This window comes from Hordeum vulgare, chromosome 6H (assembly GCF_904849725.1).
Source record: "Hordeum vulgare subsp. vulgare chromosome 6H, MorexV3_pseudomolecules_assembly, whole genome shotgun sequence".
Lineage (NCBI taxonomy): Eukaryota > Viridiplantae > Streptophyta > Magnoliopsida > Poales > Poaceae > Hordeum > Hordeum vulgare.
The window spans coordinates 506471020-506484270 of record NC_058523.1 but is presented as its reverse complement, the minus strand read 5'-3'; the positions used below and the strand labels follow the sequence as shown (position 1 = coordinate 506484270).

General features: G+C 44.0%; 1 protein-coding gene across 1 annotated transcript; it reads right to left on the bottom strand.

Moving 5' to 3' along the window:
* Nucleotides 1-1095: 1095 nt before the first annotated feature.
* On the bottom strand, nt 1096-6798 carry LOC123402618 (soluble starch synthase 2-2, chloroplastic/amyloplastic-like). Its single transcript, XM_045096556.1, has 8 exons — nt 6152-6798; nt 5586-5910; nt 5422-5486; nt 4831-4908; nt 4631-4741; nt 4341-4385; nt 2783-2956; nt 1096-2433 (listed from the first exon to the last, which is right to left on the bottom strand). The coding sequence occupies exons 1-8, from the start codon at nt 6422-6424 to the stop codon at nt 1477-1479; spliced, it is 2028 nt and encodes a 675-aa protein (XP_044952491.1). The 5' UTR covers nt 6425-6798; the 3' UTR covers nt 1096-1476.
* Between the last annotated feature and the right edge of the window lie 6453 nt (nt 6799-13251).

Sequence of the window (13251 nt, the reverse complement as noted above, 5' to 3'; positions counted from 1 at the left end):
TATAATTATGTGTGCAGTTAGCGTTTTAAAACTTTGAGCACTGGTATGTGTAACTTTACATGTTTGGACATCCACCAATTATATCATCACATTTGGTTTGTAAAATTATTTTGTGTACATGTATTTCGTTTCACTATTTTTAAGCACACGGCTAGCTAAATGTATAGGACAAAGTAAAAAAAATGGCAAGGAATAGTCAAAAGTGTTCAAGCATGTGAAAATTCAAGCATATCTTGTATTTCAGGAATAGTCTAAACAGGAATTAAGAAAACGTAATAATCTAAACAGACCACTCTGTAATAATAGGATATACTGTATAGCAGTACCGCGGGGCTTGCTTCGTTACCAACGAGTCAACGACCTATGAAATACATATTCATATTATATATATACTCTCTTGCTCTCATAATTTTTGTCGTTGTTTTACTTCAAAGTATATATATTGAATATTATTGATCTTGGCAGTTTAATTTTTTAGAATTTGGTCAAACTTTAAAAGGTTTGGCTTAGAACAATCCTACAACTTCAGCTACTAGTTCCTTCATCTAAATAGTGTCAAATTTGCTTCCGCTCATAAGTATTGTCAATATTTTTCATCATTGGTTGAACAATATTTTTAATAGTTTTAAAATGCTAATAAGGATGAAAGCCTATGCTTTAATTCGATCGCTTTGGCTATGTAAAAATGACTTGATTTTTAATGATAAAAATGCTTCTTCTCTACAGGTTATTTTTCGGTGATTTGGTTTTTAATGATAAAAATGCTTCTTCTCTACAGGTTATTTTTGGTTTACGCATTTGCTATGTATATGGTAATGTGTACATGATTGAAGCAGGTGACTACGGAGGTTTTTTCCTAACATGGATGACAGTATAACCTTCGAATCAATCCACCACCTCCTTCGACATTGACATAGTGTCGGTCTATAGGACTCTATTGTTGTCGATTTTTATTTCATGGATTTTTATTAAACCTTTTAATTTGATTGTGTGCATGCATCCAGAGGCCGGATGTTACTCATAATTCTTTGTATTTGCTTGATGCTAATTTTGAGATAATAATAAAAAAGGTACTAGTTCGAAACCGAGGGAGCATGAAACAGAACGTGGTCGGCGTCCAGCGATGAACCTTCTCAGAACCGTGTTTTTCTGCACCATCAACCGAGAAAATTGGCAGTACACAGACTCGGCAACTCCCTATTTGATCGCCTACAACTCGGTAATTCACAGAACCCACGAACCTGACTGAACTGGTGTGTTGTGTACAACTCGTGAACCCAAAAGTTGGGCGGCGCCACGGGAACGGTTCACCACCTCCACCGACCACCGTCATCCCGGTTGCCTCCCGGTGGCATCGCGTGATCCTTGGTTACTCCGGGGCGCCAGTGACCGTGATCGTCAGCCCCAATTACGGTTGTCCCGTACGTACGTGCATGCATTGCAGGAGAGGCGTCAGCGTCAGCATCAGCGAGCGGATCACCACTGGTACTTGGCCTTGACGAGGACATTCTCGTAGAGCTCGGCCGCATGGTCCCAGCTGAGGTCCTGCGACATGCCGCGGACCTGCAGACCCCTCCAGCTCTCCTTGTAGTTCCAGTACGTGTTGAGGCAGTGCCCGAGCGCGTCGATCATCCTGCCGGCGTCCGCGCGGTCGAACGTCCACCCCAGCCCGGTGCCGCCGAACGGGTCGAACGGCGCCACCGTGTCCCGGAGCCCGCCGACGGCGTGCACCACGGGCACGGTCCCGTACGCCATCGCGTACAGCTGGTTCAAGCCGCACGGCTCGAACAGCGACGGCATCAGGAGGATGTCAGCGCCCGCCGTGATCCGGTGTGCCATCCGCACCGAAAACCCCACCCACCCGCGCACCTTGTCCCTGTGCTCCCCCTCGAACCGCCGCAGCATGTCCTCCAGGTCCGGCCGCCCCGTGCCCAGCATCACCAGCTGCACGTCCTGCTGCGTGATCCACGGCATCGCCTCCGCGATGATGTCCACGCCCTTCTGGTGGTCCAGGCGCCCGATGAACCCGATGAGCGGCACGTCGTCGCGGACCTGCAGGCCCAGCTCCCGCTGCAGGGCCGCCTTGCACTGCCGCTTGCCGGTGTCCAACGTGTCTCGGGTGTAGTTGGTGTAGTCGTCGGAGTGCAGGTGCACATCGACCGCGGGGTTCCACTCGGCTGTGTCGATGCCGTTCACGATGCCGTCCAGCTTCCAGTCGTTCTGGTTTATTATGTCGTGGAGGCCCCAGCCGCCTTCCATCGTCTTCAGCTCCCACATGTAGCCATGGCTGACGGTGACCACCCGGTCTGCCATCTTCAGGCCAGCAGCGAACACGTTGTTGTGCTCGCCACAAAGGGGGTCATACAGTTTGAAGTGGTCGATGTAGTGCTCAGGCAAGTCCATCATGTTGAAGTCATCTACAGGGCCACGTCCCTGCAAAGTCAAATGTTTAGTGTCCAGGTTTGACACTGGATGATAAAAGATAAGAAATGTGGAGCATATCATTTTTTGATCAACTTTGATGAAGCTATATTAGTCACCAATTCATTTTCATACAAAAAAAATGCGGTGACATGACAAATAGTTGTAAACTGAAGGAAGTGAGACAGGTTGGCAGATGAATAAACTCTCACTGGTGATCAGTTGTTAAACCTAAAAATCATGCATGGCAACCACTTATGGAATGACAGTACGAGGTCAGCTAGTTTTCAATTAAAGGTATGCTGATGGTTCAACTAGTACTCAAGTAAAAAATGCGCATTTAAAGACTGAGGCGTAAAACCTGATGAGCAATGTTATGGATCACGAGAACAGAACGAGTATACTGCATCAGGCCATTATCTCGGTAATACGCCTTCAGATAAACAGGTAGAAGTGCAGTATGCCAATCGTTTGCAATGAAGACTAAATTGCCATCACCGTAGATAGTACCACCACATGGAGCATACCAAGGAACCTGCACATGTTCACAGCAGATGAACATTGCATTCATTTGGATATGTGCATAAATAATTTGAAGATAACAGAATGACGTCCATCTACGCTAGAACAACCAAACACACAGGCATGCTACTATGCTAGCTTGAGCTGTCCTGTGTGATCAATAAAGCGCAAGAAGCTCAGCTGGAGTTGTCAGCTTGTTCGCTGGTAGAGTTCATCTTACACGAGTCCAAATAATATCAAGAACCCATTTATATGGTCTATTTAAATCTTTTCATCGAGATGTAAATAGTTACCAATGAAGAAATTAGATCAAATTACTCACTCTGCTCCTGAATAAGTATCAATTTAGTGCACAATCAAGCCTTAAAAGCTTTTACACTAACGTACAGAGTACAGACAGGCAGCTGCTAGGTCTTAGCAATGGTGGTGATTATGGTGCTATGTATGTTTTCAGTGCATGGCCATTTTCCATTCAGTTTTTCTTACCTGTAAACTTGGTGAGTCCAGGGCTCATATGAAAGTTTTACTTGCTTTCTACAAAAGCTGGACCATGATGGTCTTTTCTCGAAAAAAAGGTAATGGTGTAAGATGAGTATTTGAATTAGCGTCTGTGTCTGGACTCCCAAACAGAATCTAATCTTTACCTAATAATAAAAAGGCTATCGCTTCCGTCGGAAAACCCACCGAAATGATTTTACAAAAAAACCCTTACTGTTTATGACATTAAACTCGTAGTATATATTAAATGTTTTTTAAAATACTCATATCTTTTAAACCGTAACTTCAAATTTAACATATTATATATGGAATTTGATTAGAAAAATATGTAGAATTTAAATATGATATTATTTTATCTGTTAAACGTTTAATAAAAATACTATCTAGGGTGCAATCTTAATAAATAAGTCATTATTCGTCTTTCTTTCATACCGGTACTCATCCGGGTTGGGGATGAACACGTCAACAAAATCAGGATTAGAGATGAAACTGAAGGTCACTTGACTGATTCTTTGTACGTATTAAATCTACATGCAAGCCGTGTTAAAATAGAAGACCGGTACTCATCCGGGTTGGGGATGAACACGTCAACAAAATCAGAATTAGAGATGAAACTGAAGGTCACTTGACTGATTCTTTGTACGTATTAAATCTACATGCAAGCCGTGTTAAAATAGAAGACCTGTGAAATTTTGAACTGCATCTTTGTAGGATAAGACCATCTTTATTTGTGTCGTAACTACAAATTCTCAGATTATAGACCATATTTTATAAATTAAGAGCGTGTGGTATTTCTTTCTCCCGTTGCAACGCATGGGCCCTTTTGCTAGTTCAGAATAAAGAGAGTAGTTATTTGCGATTTGTTTAGACATCAATAGCAATACAATTTGCAAAGATACCTCGACAGCAGCCTTGCAGAACAAAATCATGCGCTTCAGCACATCCTGCCAAAAATGATGGAAATGTACAAACATTAATAATAGCATAAACATTAAGAGGAATTCCGTGATCTGTTACTGCTACTTCCGGTTGTCCACCAAGAGCTGCTTAAAACTCTAGTTTTGCCTGCCTTGGCTTAATAAAGCTGGGGCTGGGTGGAGACCCCTCTCATTTCAAAAAATAAATAAATAAAGAGGAATTCAGTTTGATCTTCTATGGCTAAGAAAGCTCTGGGGAAACAGACGCTTACCGGTCTTTCTCCTCCATAAATATCATTGTGCCGGTGGCGGAAGGGCGGGGCCTCTAAGAACACAAAATCAACTCCATCGATATAAGAGTGAAAGTAGCTCACTTCTGAATCCTGCAAGCCAGACAACAATTCAATTAACTGATCTAGTCATAGTTCCTTACATTTTTCATTTAATACTGCAGATTCTTTATTTTACATACCTGGCCAGCTACCTTGTAACGTTTGCGAACACCTAGATCACGAGCTTCTGCGTAATCTCCATACTTTGGTATCACGACCTAAAATTGAAAGAAATACTTGTATTACTTCTTTCCAAACTAGGCCGCCATACTTAAGTTCGAACATACCCTACATTTGAATTTACAAAGCACTTCTACAGAAAAGTGTTGTCTTAGGCATATGCCTATTGTCAGCCTATGTTGGACATGTTACATCAAACATGAAGAAGGAATAGTTCTGTTATGACGCAGTATTTCTTCTGCTATCATATACATAAATAGCAATAGACACCGACAGATAATCAAGGTTAGAGTGTAAGGCTTTTCACATGTTGCGCACCAACTGAAAATAATAACAACTTTTGAGAGGGAAAATAATAACAACTTTGAAATGTTGCTCAAGCACAGCTGCATAACACCTGGTTTAGCATGTGCAAGTGTGTAACCCCTTATGGAGAGTGTAGCATTCAAAATGTGGTTACATTTTATATCAATAATTCATCTAGTAATTAAGTAAATCGTGTTCTTTCAGTTTGCAAGATGGGCCAAAGAGAAGAGCAGAGGAGCGAGTACCATAACACGATGCCCTCTTCTTGCCAGAGCCTTGGGTAAAGCACCCACAACATCTCCAAGCCCACCTATGCATGATATCAGCAGTCAGAGAACAAATTAACACAAGTTTAAGAGTAGTCCATGCGACCATGCCAAGTCTATTTGCTAAGTTTATGTATGCATGCCTGTTTTACAGAAAGGAGCACACTCAGAAGCCACAACGATGACATTCATCACATTCGGGCCAGCCAAAGGACCAGACCCCTTGTTCTCACTGTCGACCGGAGAACTCGACACTTCTGCTGCATCTCCACCGGTGTCAACCATAGCCCCAACCTGTTCAGCGACAACAACGTCTTTCCAATAACCTGATGCCGCCGCCGAGACAGGAGCTGAAGGATCGGCTTTGGATCTGATCCCAGCTGCCCCATTTTGCTCTGCAACTCTACTGTCTAGCCTGGGTGCAGATGCAACTGATTTTTGTGAAGCAGCATCCTTATTTTCAGCAGCCTGGTTAGGAAGCGGAATCCATTAGCAATTCAGCATAAGAAAGCATCAAGGGCAATGCCGCGCAGTAACAAAATTCTGAAGGGAAAAACGCATGGCAAAACCTGCACGTGAGGGAGGCTACATTTCCCAACAGAAAGGGCGACTAAACTGCGCTTTTTGCACTAAAAATAAACCTCGTTCTGACAAGCAAAGCATGTGCAGAAACTTCGAACGGAAAAGAGGGAATGATAGCGTTACCAACCTTGACCTTGGCGCGCTGCCCAGAGACCCCCTCCGAGCTCTCCCCTGCCGCCGCGCCCTCCTCGCCACCAGCTGCCGCGCAGGGGCGGCGGCACGGCACCGGCCCGTCTCGAGAAAATCCTCGCCGCGCCCAATGCAGCCGCGTATCGGCGGCACCGCCGTAAGGGCGCGGGGAGCAGCTCCGCCAGCGCCGCGGCGACGAGGAGGAGCAGGAGGAGGAGGAGGCCACGAGCAAAAGGAACGCCGCGGACGAGGAAGCGATGTACCCCGACATCACGGGATCCGACACGCCAGAGCCAGAGGTCGCGCGCTGCGGGCTGAAGGGAAATAGCCGAGCAAACAAGGCGGGGAAGTAGGTGTGGCTGCACGTTTTTGCGGGAGATTAAGCTCGGACGAAGTGAGGGCGACGGCGAGCGGCGCGAGCACGAGGGAAATTAAGCGCGGGTGGAAGAAAGATCTGCGATGGGTGCGTGTGGCTGCAGGCTTTTGCGGCGGCACGGAGTGGGGGTCCGGGAGGCGGGGGATCTGGAGGCCAGGGACAGGCGAGCGGCTTGTGTGGTGGAGCTCGGAGGCCGAGACGGGGACGAGCTAGAGCGCCCGCGCCGAGGAAGGCGACGAGTAGAGGTGAGTGAACGGCGGAGTGTTGGCTCTTTTTTTTTTTTTATGGTCTTGACACGGCCTGTGGATGACGGGTGGGACCAGGCTTGCCAGCAACGTGCGTCACGTGTAATGGTGGCCGCTGCTCATTGGTCAAGCGTCGCTCTGGGTCCACGGGAACCGCTGTAGTTTATGTACCCATGTGCCGTGTAGGATTGGGGACTTCGCGTCACGGGCTCTTGGACTCCACAGTTTTCTTTTGGGCAACGATAGGCGCCGGTGCGCCGTGCTAAATTTAGGCCGGTCACTATCCTATCCTTCCATTTGTCTAGTTGCAACCGTCTAGAATTCCTATTTGACGCTACAGGCGCTGTTACAGTACAATTTTGTTAACGGACACCCGCAGCGACCCGCGCTGGGCCGGTCCAGATCGGGTTAACATGCAGTAACCACCGCGTCACTGAACCCGATCTGATGACTAATTTTTTTTTACACTTTTTCTTTAGTTTCTGTTTTTTGCTTCTGTTTTTCGTTTTGCTTTGTTTTTCATTTTTGCTTTTGTTTTTCATTGTTTGCTTCTCTTATTTCATCTCTTTTTTTCCTTTTTTTTCTTCATGGCTCGATGATTTTTTATAGTTCGTAAACTTTCTTTTCAAATTCACCAAACCTTTTCTAGTCAAATTAACGTTTTTAAAAATTTGATGAACTTTTTCTCAAATTCAATGAATTTATTTAATTCGATGAACTTTTAAAAAAAAAATGAACTTTTTTCACATTTGATGAACTTTTTAAAAATATGACGAACTTTTTAAAAATTTGATGAATGTTTTCAAAATTAATGATTTTTTAATTCATTGATTTTCTAAAAATAAATATAGGCTTTTTTCAAATTCAATGAACTTTTTAAAATATTTTGATGAACTTTTTTCAAATTTGTTGAACTTTTTTTGAAAATCATTAACTTTTTTCAAATTTGAAGAACTTTTTTTGGATTTTTTTTATTTTGATGAACTTATTTCAAATTCCTTGAACTTTTTTGAAAACTGATTAACTTTTTTTCAAAATTTGATGAACGTTTTCAAAATTATTGAACTTTTTATAAAAATAATGAACCTTTATCAAATGTGATAATTTTCTTTCAAATTTTATTATTATTATTATATTTCAAATCTGTCAACATTTTTTCCATTTAAACAACTTTTTTGCAAAATCGTTGTACTTTATTTTTCAAAAATTAATGAACTTTTTCAGGGCCTGCAGGGGCGCCGAGCTGTTTGATGGGGCGGCTCAATGCAGCGCGCTGCAAGTGCGAGGAGGGCAAACCGACATGTGCAGCGCCGTATAGGAGGTCCCACAATCGTCACATCTGGGTTCTTTTTCTTCCCCCTTTTGTCAACGCATGTGATCCGAAAAATAAAAAGAAACCCGTGTTCCGTAGCGGCCGTGTTCGTCCCATTGCCGCCCACTCTCGTCGGGAACCCCAAGCCACTAATGCCCGTCATTTTGCCGCTCGTGCCCGCCGGCCACCCATGCCGACCGCGCTCGTCCCTCGATCGCCCCATCCTTCTTACATTGGTGACTACAACTCATCCGTCGGCTGGTTCCAGCTCACAGCCACCGTGGTTGCAACATCACCGGCTCCACTCGTCGTCGTCATCCACTCAGACCATCGAGTTCCATGCAAAAGAAATCTTAGCCAAAACAAAAACTTCATTGATTTTGTCGACAATAACAAAAACACATGCCGGTTGCAGCAAAAATTATCCATGTTTCCCGAAAAAACACATCGTTGCCGCCGGTGATAGCAAGAAGTCTAACCTCCCATGCAGCAAAAAATCTTGTCGTTTCCAGTAAGTTTTTTTGTCGGTTCAGCAAAAATGAACTCGATGACGTCCGGTTCTAGCACTTGTCAATAGTGCTTGCAACTTTTCTTCTACACGGTTCCAGCAATACAAATCTTTAGGTGCAGCATCGGAGCTTGTCGTCTTCGTCGCCGACAGCTGATGGTTGCAGCACGTGTGGACCCTGGTTCCAACGTTACAAGACTCCAATTGTAGCAAAAAAACGTCAGGTTATAGCAACGGGACCACCCCACTCCATAACCCCCGATGGCAGCTGCTGGTTGCAGCAACCATGACCGCGTGTGAGGAGAGCTTGCGGTGGTTCACGAGGAGCATGGATGAGAGAAAATGGTGGTTGTGGAGGGAAGAGGATGTCGCGGGTTGGAGGATGAAGAAAAGCCAAAAGGAAAGATCGGGAAAAGGATAATTATAAGAGAGGGGGCGGTTGTGTGAGGCCCCACCACGTACACATGTGTTGCGACAGGGTTTGTTTCGTGGGCATTGGAGCCAGCGTGGTACACGAGCCGGCCAAAAGCTCAGCTGGTTTGTCGGCTCGCAATGTGATGCTTGTGATCTGCGTTAGGTTTTTCATGAAGAGGAACGGGTTATCGCAGCATAATGCGAGTAAGTATTTCTCTCGATTAAGAAGCCAAGGTTTATCGAACCAATAGGAATATAAATCCTCAACCGTGTTCAGCGGTTGCACATAAAAGAGCAAACAACTTGCCCCCAACGCGGACAAGAGGGTTGTCGATCCCCTTGTTCTTGTTATTAACAAGCAAGTCAGTTGTGTACATAATTGTTGAAAATAGTAACTAAAATAAAAGATAAAAGAAGGCAGCGACGAAAATAGAAGTTTTTTGAACATATAAATGAATATACTCGGGGGCCATAGTGTTCTCTAGTGTCATCTCTCATGAAGCAACATATGGTGGGTAAACAAATTACTGTTGGATAATTGATAGAACAACAGATAGTTATGCGATTTTCGCAGCAATGATCATGTGTATATAGGCATCACGTCCATAAGGAAATAGGCCGACTCCTGCGTGCACCTACTACTATTACTTCACTTGAAGGGAGCTTCCATGCTTGCCTCTCTACGTATTAAGTTTATGTGACACCCCGAATGTAATGAGCTACAGCGATCATCATTAAGGGACTAATCATTTTGCTAAATTATTCTTATCATCTCGATTCATACATCATTTCAAATTTCACTTTAAATTCAAATTAAAATATTAAGTGTGAAACAAAAGTTCACAAAAACGAGACAAAAATGTTTGAGGTGTGACAAGTATTCTTTGGATAATTGTCATGGTGAAATCAACATTTATAAAAGTAATTAAATTTACTAAATTAAATTAAATAGTAGCTCAAAAAATATAAATGCATTTTAAATTTTAATCAAATACTAAGTAATTTTATCAAAGCGCCAAAATAATTGTGGCAGTGACATATTTACTAATGCTAATTTAGGTAAAACTTTTGTATAAAATAAACCATAGCTCGGATGAAAATACTTTGTACATGAAAGTTGCTCAGGAAAATGTGAAAAATCCGAATATGTGTCCGTTCATCTGTCACATCCTCCTAGCATGATGAACATAAACTATTGGCGTTAGGATCATCTGTTCGGAAAATGGCGGACACGGGGAAACTTTCCGGGATGAATTCATCCTCCATCTACCATGCCTAGTACCGCGTTATGTCAACCCTGGCACAACATATTACCATGTCACGCAGCCCAATGGATTGTTTGCTATATATATTTATTGTCCCCCCTTTCTCTACGGTAGACCTCAAGACTAACGACACTATCGCCCAGTACGACTATGGTGTCGACGACCCTCCTTATCGACCGAGTTTCCAGACAAGCATTCCCCCCTCCTTGATCATTCTGATATCGTCTACTCTTTTCTCTCTACTGCTTTCATTAGAGTAGTGTAGTTGTTGATATTTATCGGGTTGATCCTATACTACTGCATAGCCTGTCCTTGCTACTGTTGTTGATACTCTACGTGTTATCCTAAATGCCTAGTATAGGTTTGCTAGTATTCCATTAGTGGCCCTACATTCTTGTTCGCCTGCTATGCTACACTATCGGGTCGTGATCACTTCGGGGGGTGATCAGGGGTATATTATATACATACTATAAATGATACCTGATGTGACTAAAGTCGGGTCGACTCGTAGAGTACGTGCAAGTGATTCCTAGACTAGGGGCTAAAAAGACATTACCCTGATGGCCCCGTGAGTGGTCCTTTATGGCGGAGCGACAGGGCAGGTTGAGACCGCCTAGGAGAGATATGGATCTGGTCCCTGATCATGGTTTGTGGTTATTTCATAATAACACGCTTAACGAGTTTGAGTATTTGATTTGCGTTGGTCGATTGACCTTTTACGCACCAACCTTCATGCGGGAACAGTTATGGGTACTCGGCATCGTTGTATCAGCCGAAGTTCTTCAAACGTCAGCATTAGAGTGGCGCGCGCCCGAGTGGTCCGCGTAAGCACCTGCCTTGTAAAGGAGGTCGCCAAGACTGATCTCGGCCGCCCACGTAACATGCAGGAGCACAAAGGGCGATGGGGCACAAGAACCCTCGCGCATAGGATTTAGTCCGGCGGGCTGGCTTGTGTGTTGATTCTGGGTGGGGTGACGAAGTGTTGATCTCCCGAGGCCGGTCATAACCTGGGAAAGTGTGTCCGACCCCAGGTTATCAAGCGTATTGAGAAATGTGGTGCACCCCTGGACGGATGAATTAACTATTCGAATAGTTGTGTCCATGGTAACAGGACGACTTGGAGTTGTATTCCACCTCTTTTACAACTAAAACCGGATACTTAATAAAAATACACCCAAATAAGTGACAAATACAACTCGGCAATCTCTCTCTCTCTCTCTCTCTCAGGGAGGCGGGGAGAGGATCTCCAGGTTAGGATTATTTCTATACGTTGATACTTGTTACTATAAAATTTGTTCTCTTCTTGTGCTGCAAGATGATCGCTGCCAGAAGCGTAGTCTTCGACAGGACTAGCTCCCCCCTTATTCTGGCATTCTGCAGTTTAGTCCACAGATACTACCCCTTTCATTTGTTACCAATGCATATGTAGTTTAGACCTGATGTAAGTCTCGCGAGTACTTTGGATGAGTACCCACAACCTCTTTTGCTACCGTTTCCCCCTATGTTCTTCTACCCGATTGTCGCGAACAGATGGAGGATCCGGAGCCTGATGCTACCACCGCCGACTACTACTACCCCGAAGGAGCCCACTACTACGTGGAGGCCGCTAACGACGATGAGTAGTTAGGAGGCGCCCAGCCAGGAGGCCTTGCCTTTTCGATCGATGTATCTTTTGTGCTAGACTTCTTAAGGCATAACTTGTTTACTTAATGTATGTACTCAAATAATGTTGCTTCCGCTCATTGATGTATTCAATCCCTCGTGGCAATGGCTTGTAATATATACCTTTATGTTTGAATTTGTGTCTAGAGTTGTGTAGTGATATTGATTACTGAGTTCTTGAGCTTGATCGTACAAATTTGCTTGTATGATTAGTATACATTCAAATCGAGGGCGTCACACTTCATGACAAACGAAGTAATGCTTGGAGAACATTGACATGATGTAGACAAAGTAAACTCAACCAATATGAATAAACCCCATTGTTTTATCCTTCATGGCAACAACACCAAGACGCAACTTGTCCCTGCTACTACAACAAAAGACCTTCCAACGACGCCAGAAATACTTCTGATGTTTGCTGTGTATCCCTGGCAATGGCGCCAGAAATAGGCACATCGACGGGAGAATACTTGGCTTGATCTTTCTGCTGCGGCTACGCCTTAAGGGATTTCCTAGGCAAGTATGCAAAGGATTTCCCCCGTGGCCTTGGAGCCTTGCGTTGGTGTTCCCTCGAAGCGGAAAGGGTGATGTAGCGTAGCGGTGGGAAGTATTTCCCTCAGTTTGAGAACCAAGGTATCAATCCAGTGGAGGAGTATCACAAGATCCTACACAAACACAAAACTTGCTCCCAACGCTATGAAGGGGTTGTCAATCCCTTATAGATTGTTTGCCAAGTGAGAACTCAAAGCAACAAAGTAACAAAGCAAAGTAAAAGCGGAGATGTGAACGATGGATGTGAATAGACCCGGGGGCCGTAGTGTTTACTAGTGGCTTCTCTCATGAAAGCAAGTAGACGATGGGTGAACAAATTACTGTCGAGAAATTGATAGAACCGTGCAAAGTCGTGACGATATCTATGCAATGATTATTTCTATAGGCATCACGTCCAAAACAAGTAGACCGATACTGTCTGCATCTACTACTATTACTCCACACGTCGACCGCTATCCAGCATGCATCTAGTGTATTAAGTCCATAAGAACAGAGTAACGCCTTAAGCAAGATGACATGATGTAGAAGGATAATCTCAAACCAATGATAAAAACCCCATCTTTTTACCCTTGATGGAAACTACTTGATGTGTGCCTTGCTGCCCCTACTGTCACTGGGAAAGGTCACCACATGGCAGAACCCAAAACCAAGCACTTCTTCCATTGCAAGAATCATAGATCTAGTTGGCCAAACAAAACCCAAGACTCGGAGAGACTTACAAGGATATCAAATCATGCATATAAGAAATCAGCAAAGACTCAAAT

Coding starts and splice junctions, on each gene's coding strand:
- LOC123402618 (XM_045096556.1), bottom strand. CDS start 6,424: ATGTCGGGGTACATCGCTTCCTCGTCCGCGGCGTTCCTTTTGCTCGTG. Junction 4,742..4,830: donor GTTACAAGGTAGCTGGCCAG/GTATGTAAAATA, acceptor TCTGGCTTGCAG/GATTCAGAAGTGAGCTACTT. Junction 2,434..2,782: donor TCCATAACATTGCTCATCAG/GTTTTACGCCTC, acceptor TTGACTTTGCAG/GGACGTGGCCCTGTAGATGA.